At 42.9% G+C, this 8,031-nt stretch overlaps 1 protein-coding gene across 1 annotated transcript; it reads right to left on the bottom strand.

The window, feature by feature from the left end:
* Positions 1 to 2,614: 2,614 nt before the first annotated feature.
* LOC115674014 (LEAF RUST 10 DISEASE-RESISTANCE LOCUS RECEPTOR-LIKE PROTEIN KINASE-like 1.4) lies at positions 2,615 to 6,969 on the bottom strand. The gene is made up of 4 exons (XM_030596310.2): positions 5,917 to 6,969; positions 4,277 to 4,306; positions 3,876 to 4,196; positions 2,615 to 3,791 (listed from the first exon to the last, which is right to left on the bottom strand). Exons 1-4 carry the CDS (start codon positions 6,731 to 6,733, stop codon positions 2,794 to 2,796), a joined length of 2,166 nt encoding a protein of 721 aa, XP_030452170.1. The 5' UTR covers positions 6,734 to 6,969; the 3' UTR covers positions 2,615 to 2,793.
* Between the last annotated feature and the right edge of the window lie 1,062 nt (positions 6,970 to 8,031).

Genomic DNA, 8,031 nt, shown 5'->3' with positions numbered 1-8,031 from the left:
AAACTTGTACCTATGCGATACATTTACCCTTCGTCAAGATTTTGTCAAATGCTTTTTAGCGTCTACGTAGGCAGATTTTTAACAATTATCATTAATAGAAATTTGAAGGAGGGTAAATGTGTCACATATGTACAAGTTTGAGATTTTTGGTGTCATGTAAAAAAAAATTATATGGTAAATGTGTCACGGTGAACATAATTTAAGGTTTTTTTTGTGTGGCTTTTGCCCTTTAAACAATATGAAATTTATTGATTACTGGCCAATTAGCTTGATTATCTTTCATCCTTCTATAATTCTTTTTTTTTTTTGGATCAGTGGTCCATTTATTATTATGTGTAGTCATAAGATTGTTTAAAATTTGTCCATGTTTTTCATTGAATTTTGTTTTGGAGAAACTTGAGGTTGAAGTGGCCGTTAGATTTGTTTAATTATAATATGGGAAAAAACCACCAAAAACCCCAAACTTTGCCATCTGTGACACATTTACCCCGAACTTTTTTTTGTGACACCAAAAATCCCGAACTTTGCTTTTTGTGACACATTTACCCCAATGTATTTAGTCCATGGGCATTTTCGTCTTTTTTGCTTTTTCTTTTTTTTTCCTTTCCGGCGAGGGCTGCCCATCGCTGGATCCGGCGAGGGGGCCCTCGCCGGCGCCGAGCGAGGGCGGCCCTCGCCGATCCGGCGAGGGCGGCCCTCGCCGGCGTCGGCGAGGTTCGCCCTCGCTGGGCGAGCGAGGGCGGCCCTCGCCCGGCTCGGCGAGGTCGACCCTCGCCGGCGTCGGGCGAGGTCGACCTCGCTGAGCCGGCGAGGCCGCCCTCGCTCGCCCGAGCGAGGCGACCCTCGCCGGCGTCGGCGAGGTCCGCCCTCGCTCGGGCGAGCGAGGCGGCCCTCGCCCGATCCGGCGAGGTCGACCCTCGCCGGCGTCGGCGGCCCTCGCCCGGATCGGGCGAGGCGACCCTCGCCGGCGTCGAGCGAGGTCGCCCTCGCCCGATCTGCGAGGGCCGCCCTCGCCGGCGTCGGCGAGGGCCGCCCTCGCCGGATCGCGAGGGCCGCCCTCGCTCGGCCGCGAGGTCGACCTCGCCGGATCGGGCGAGGCCGCCCTCGCTCGCCCGTGGCGAGGGCGACCCTCGCACAGGCGGCGAGGGCGGCCCTCGCCCGGCTCAGGTGAGGTCGACCCTCGCCGACGCCGGCGAGGGCCGCCCTCGCTCGACGCCGGCGAGGGCCCCCCTCGCCGGAAAGGAAAAAAAAAGAAAAAAAAAAAAGAAAAAGCAAAAAAGACGAAAATGCCCATGGACTAAATATATTGGGGTAAATGTGTCACAAAAAGCAAAGTTCGGGGTTTTTGGTGTCACAAAAAAAAGTTCGGGGTAAATGTGTCACAGATGGCAAAGTTTGGGGTTTCTGGTGGTTTTTTCCCTATATATGTGGTTCAAAAGTTTGATATGCATAATTCTGGGAGTGTTGAAATATATATCTAAGTTTGCCAGAAAAGTCATCAATATTAAATTTTATAAGTTTAGACTGGTCATGTAACAAACCACAAATTTTATATGATAATAGACTTACTATTATTCATAAATGGGGTTGTTATAATTCGTGGATGATATGATACCTTATATTAAACTCTTAAATTCTTAGCAAAATATAAAGGGTGGTCAGTTCATCTTTCACATTCATTGGCCCTAAAGCAAGAAAGGCAAACGTGGAATTCAAAAAATATAATGTATGGTTAATAACAGTTTAGAGCATACATCAGAAGTTATGAATGTTGTTTTACCAAAATTATCCATCCTATTGATAAACATCTGGGAATCAAACGAAAACTCGTTCTAGGAACACCGACATCGTTTCCCTAGCAAGATAATGCAAGTTTTCCGATGTAGTTACATTCCTAGATGAGATTCCGGAGGACAAAATACCGATCACCGAATAATCGATACATCTCTAAGTATAGCTAAACAAGAAGCCTATGAATCATGTTCTGCCGCAGCCACATTCCAATTTAGTTGAGTCACTTCCGGCGACCAAGTCACAATTTGGGAGGCAAACATATGTTGCTTGGGCAATCCTATTTTTCCAGATTGATAGGATTAGCAGAATATAACCAAGTTCGAGCAGCTAGTGTACAGTAGACTTTACTGGCTTTGCTGCAACTAAATTGGAAAAATATCCGTGCTTACGACGAATTATAATCCCGGCTACCATACCACGAGGGAGGGACCAGAGATGTGCCCTGCCAATGAATATCAACTGAAGTTGATATACAGAACGAAACCACGAAGTTTTTTCTCCTGCTACTTCTGCTTTTTCAGTCTAAAATGCATACACAACGACAACAACCGGAAAACTGAACAAAGGAGGATGTTTTGGCTTCCGCATGTGTAGACTGCGCCATCACACTTTTCCTAATACATCAGCAACACCAAATACTTGCATGGTAGATCCACCAACACTAGTATTAACTTGTAAAATGACATCATTTTGGACAATCTCGCAATGAATTGCTCCTGTGACACCAGATGATTACCACTTATGATAAGTGCACTGCATGCGCTGGTTTCCTTAACATTTCCAAGAGAGAACAGCCAGCAAGTATATTCATCACAAAATATCATAGAAACAGATAAATACTGCAGATCGCTTTTACTATGTACATTGCTCTCAGTAACTCCTGTCCACCTGCTTAAACAACATCAGACTAGAAGGCCACAGAGCTTATGGTCATCATACATGAAATCACTTTCCCTGCTTCAAGATTTATGAAATAAACAGAACAGGAAATCTCAATTGCTAAATGGAATTAGGTGTGGTAGGGTTGCTTCCCCAATTAGGTGAGACCACCGAGTCGGGGGAAAGCAAGGGAGGCATATTCTTTAGAAGCCCAACTTCATCTGACCTGATGTCAATCACCTCAGCTTTCTTCACTCTTGCATTCTCATACTGGAATCCTCTCAAGGTGTCTAGAACTTCGTCCATAACCTCGGCTTTCTGCTCTTCTATCTGCGCAGTCCCAATTCTTTTCAGAGTGTCCAAGACTTCTTCCATAGTTGGCCTCATATCTCTTTCGTCCTGCAAACACCGAAAAGCTAACTCTGCCACGAAGGTCATCATCCTCCTAACTGCATAATCTGTTTCAAACCCCAAAGAAGTATCAATCAGTTCATGCAATGTACGATTTTGAATTCTGTTGACAGCCATGTTGGCCAAATTAATGTCTTGACGATGCCTATTAGTGTCGACTGCAGGTTTTGATGATAAGAGTTCACATAAGACAACACCGAAACTATATACATCACTCTTGTCTGTAAGTTGGTAGCACTGATAATACTCTGGATCCACATAACCAGGAGTTCCTTGTGGAGCAGTAGATATATGGCTGACATCTGTGGGGAATAACCGTGAAAGACCAAAATCAGCCACCTTTACACAGAAATTGTTCTCTAGGAGAATGTTATTAGTCTTAACATCACGGTGAATGACATCGGATGCGTGAAGGTAAGTGAGTGCATCTGCAGTCTCAATGGCTATTTTCAACCTAACACGCCAAGGAAGCAAATTAGAACTCGCTCGCGTTCCATAGAGATGATCCGCCACTGTTCCATTAGGAATATATTCATAGACAAGAAGCAGCTCCCGGCTCCGTCTTGAGGTGCATCCATACAGCTTCACTAGGTTCTGGTGGTGCAGGCGTGTTAGGATCTCTACTTCATTCATGAACTGCTCAACACGTCTCAAATTGTTCTCGTAAAGGCGCTTGACTGCAACTACTCGCCCATCACGAAGCTCACCTGCAACAAATCATTACTACTTTGATTAATGGGCTAGTAGTTCCCATGGTTCATTACATTAATGACTAACAGTGCATCCCCTACCGTAATAAACCGTCCCAAAACCTCCATCTCCAAGTTCTCGAGAAGGATCGAAATTTTGAGTAGCCTCTTCAAGTTCTACGTACTCAAAGACTTTAACTCCAAAATAGGTGCTTCCCTTCTCAAGGTCGGACTTCAAAGAAGGAAAAGACGGTATGCTTCTAGTGAAATTGCTTGATATGAGCAGGCTTTTGTTTGAAGGAGTACTGCCGAGATCTTTGGTTTGAATTTGGAAAGCAGCTTTCTTTTTCTTTCTCCGCACTAAACAGACAAACAAGAAACCTAGCAGAATCCCCACAAAACCAGCTCCGCCAATGCCAAGGCCTGCACAATATGAACGAACATTCACTTTTCCATCACTTATTGGACATCATAAATTTGCTCATTGTCAGAGAGTATATTACCTATACTGAGTGATTTAGAATCCTTCTTCCCTGCGTCAGAGATAAGACTGAGAATTAATAATCAAGCCATAATTGCTAAAAAAGCGAGAAAAAGACAAGTAAGATGTCAGTTCTTTAATCCTACTCTAACTATTTAAGAATGGAATTTGTTTACGAGGCAAATTCATATCCACATCCACAACGACAGTCCATAGTAATAATTAGTAGCTTCAGAATCAGGCAAATACTTTAAGTCCAATTTGAAGTGTTCTAAAGATAATGTTATCTCCAAATCTCAAGAACCTATGTTTGATAAAATCACCCATGAGAAAAAACTGTTTACTGAATTGACCAAACTAAACTTTTCAATTGCTTAACATTGAAGGAGAATAGAAAAAAGTTATAATGGCATCAATTGGTGAACATTATCTTGAAACTGGAGTGTGCCAAATCCTTCTGTTCTTAAAGACAAATCAAGTGGCTTTGTTGCCCTAAACTTGTCCTGATAATCATTCTAGAGAATAAGAAAGCACACTCGAACTATACTTAAAAAAATGAGAGCGATCAGACGGGACAAGGGAAAAAAAATTAGTCATGTATCTGTCTTTAAGTAGCTCTCCAGTCAAAGAAATTGCAGTGGTTCTATGGTAAATATCTCACAAAATCCAACTTTTCCTAGATTTTCAAGTTTATTCAAGAGAAACAACAGTGATAATCATTAGAAAGAACCAGTCTCATCTGAAGCAATGCTCAGTCTTAGCAGAAAATCCAAGCACAATTTAGCGAACATGATAAATCTTGATTCAGCATGATAGTATATCATATGATGGTAAATGTCTCTCCGAATTTTATCAATGAATTACTCGATGTCATCTACTCAGTATTGTGACTCATAACCTACAAGGTTCTTGTTTTTAAAAGGGTGGATGTGATGGATGGGTTTGACTAAGTCCAGAGATATCAACTTTCACCAACTCTCCGTGTAGAAAAAAAAAAATATAATGCTCTATTGAGCATTGATTGGCAGACTCTAAGGGACATCTATTAGAGCATCATTTTAGATGTGGCTGGCAGATAAAATATCACTTACTAATGTCACTGGGAAAGTGATGGTTCATGAAAATTACTCAAGTGTGGGTGAGTCTTCCAACAACTTTGCTTTAGTCCAAAGAAAACTTATGGAAGCTTAGCAGTTAGCAGGGCCAGCCAAACTCTAGTCAAAAAGTACAAATGGGTCACTTTTTTCCTCCTATTTTTAAGAGGCTAACCCTTTGTTTGGAAAAAAGAGAAAGGAAGGAAAGAAAATGATGAGGGGAATAAGAAGACATAGAGATTGGAAGCAGAGAAAACATATCTGCTCTTGACCTTGTCCGGATGAAGAGGAAATTGGAGGAATGGAAGTAAACAGGAACATCTAAATTTACAAGTAAAGTATAAGTTTTATACTTCAAGTGACCTTCGTTTGAGATTGTTTCTTTTGGGATCCAATTGAAAACTTTCTCTCCGCGTTATTCTCTCTCCATTTCCTTTCTTCTTCCAATCAATGGCATATTCATTTTTCCACCATATTTTCCTCTACCCTTCTCTTTCCATCCTATTCCTCACTCCCAAATTGCTCCGCAAAGTGAATAAGTGATAAAAGAAAAGTTAAGATGAACTACCTTGTGTAGATTTAGCAGTTGTTGCCTCTGGCGGCGCAGCAGATATTGATGAACCACAGGTTTTGGAACCAAAGGACTGGCCAGGACAATAGCAAGTGGTCTGATTCGTAGCGAGATCGTAACCACACACTCCAAACGATTGAGTGCACTCCCCACATGCTTCACCATCCACCTTCAGCTGAACCTCAAAACCATGCTGCAGCACCTCAACTAAATTGGACGAGCTATTCCCCAAGGTACTCCAAACATCCAAAGAAAGCGGGACTACCACGCTCTTGAAGCACGATCCAATGGGAACAACCAACCCTGACAACACATAATAGCCCCCCGTGTACGGAACCCCTTGCACAGGACATGAGAAAAGTGGGACAACCGTTTGGCAGCCGTAGAGTAAAGTGAAGTTGGTGTAGCCGTAGGCGATTTGGAACAGCGACGAGTCGAGAGTCGTGTTGAGGAAATTCGTGGAACAGAGTCCCTGCATATAGTCGTCCCTCGCGATTCTCAGCACCTGAATAGGATCAGGATACACCCCCAGAACACGGTACTTCACTTCCTGTATCACTATGGTCGCGGTGCTTCCGTTCTCGCACTTGAGCTCCAGCTGGGGATACCCACAAAAGCTCGCTCTGCTGCCTCCCCAGAAAGGATAGCCAACGTCAACAACGTCCCCACAGCTGAACTTCTCGGTGCAGCTCGAGTAATAGTCCTCGCCCAGGGAACGAGGAGTCTTGATCAAGATCAAGAACAGTGGAAACAGCAAGTGCAGAACAAGAGACGAGGACGCGGGAGGAGGAGGAGCCCAAGAGAGAGACAACATCGTGGTACGCCACGAAATGGGAATGGGGACGCTTGAGAGAGCAAATGGAAGACGGAACCAGGGGGTGACATCACTTGGGTTTTAGGAGAAATAGTCAAAGAAAGAGAGAGGAAACCAGAAAAAGAGTACGTCGACTTGACTTGGGCTGAGCACTAATATGTGTCATACGTTGAACAAGAACGTTGGATTTTTTTATGGGGTTTTTGTCCTGAGCGAGGTTGGAGAGAAGAGGGGAAGCTTTGCGAGTGGTGAGATTACGATCGATCGGCTCATTAAACTATAGGACGAGGACCGCTCGTTCCCCACCCAACTGTCCCACCTAATTGAACAATTCAGGGTTCGTCCACGATCGCACACTTCCATGTTTTGATTGCTATGTGCGAACCACCGGAATCTTGGAAATTATCAAGCAAGCGATCGCCCGTTTGTCTTTCTCGTTCGAGATAGAAGAATGTCAAATTACTGTGATATCTTGATGTTGTTAGAGATCGCATTCATATATTAGTGGCAGGATGGTACGGGGAGATTGTCACGTCCGGCGAAGATTTCAATACCCGATTGAAGAAAAAAAAACGATGGGTGTGTGTGCCTCGAAAAATAAGTTTTGGAAGTGGTTGAATTAGAAATGAGTGTTTGAGATTGAACCAAATCTGTGTGAGTCGGCATAGTTTGCCGATCAGGATGGAAGTCAAACCAAACAATAATGCGATTCGGCATTTAAAAAAAAAGGGGATAAGATGCAGCTGCTTTCTTTCTAGTTTCTGGTGGAATGGACACATTACAAAGGTCAAATGGAGGAGGTGGTTGAAGATCAATTCAATGGCCGGTTAATTCAACCGCTTCTTCATCACCAATTAATGTCATAATTATGAAGATTCCTTGCTACTGCTATAGCTAGCCAAGTTAGTTGGGCGAAAGCTTTGTGACTTCTTTCCTTTTCTTCTTTCTCTTTGCTCTTTCTTTCCCTTTCTTTCTTTCTTTTTTTTTTTTTTAGATTTTAAATTTGGGGTTTTGTTTGCCACTTACATGTTTTGCAATAAGCATATGGGTGAGGCTATTTCCACACCTCTTTTTTTGTGTGTGTGGCTAAAACACACTCTATTTAAGTTGACTGACCAAATTAACCTTCAACTTGGATTAAGCATGTAATGCTATATGACACATTTTCTATGCAATTATGATCCATGAATCGCTACTTTCTTATCTCGGTTTACTTGAAATATCTTTCTTTTGAAGAGAATAATTTACTTTCTCCTTCGGAAAGGCAAAAAAAAAAAAACCCCATAATGTGTTTTAAC

This window comes from Syzygium oleosum, unplaced genomic scaffold (genome assembly GCF_021117445.2).
Source record: "Syzygium oleosum isolate NSW1041296 unplaced genomic scaffold, Sole_v2.1 Sole_v2.19, whole genome shotgun sequence".
Classification (NCBI taxonomy): domain Eukaryota; kingdom Viridiplantae; phylum Streptophyta; class Magnoliopsida; order Myrtales; family Myrtaceae; genus Syzygium; species Syzygium oleosum.
Note: the sequence above shows the minus strand (reverse complement) of the source record. Positions and strands in the feature narration are given on the sequence as shown.

Bases quoted from the DNA above. Each gene is read 5' to 3' on its own strand.
- LOC115674014 (XM_030596310.2), bottom strand. From the start codon at position 6,733: ATGTTGTCTCTCTCTTGGGCTCCTCCTCCTCCCGCGTCCTCGTCTCTT. The intron at 4,307-5,916 runs GTAGTTCATCTT...TCTCTGACGCAG, and splicing joins AACTGCTAAATCTACACAAG to GGAAGAAGGATTCTAAATCA. The intron at 3,792-3,875 runs GTAGGGGATGCA...GATTTGTTGCAG, and splicing joins TTTTGGGACGGTTTATTACG to GTGAGCTTCGTGATGGGCGA.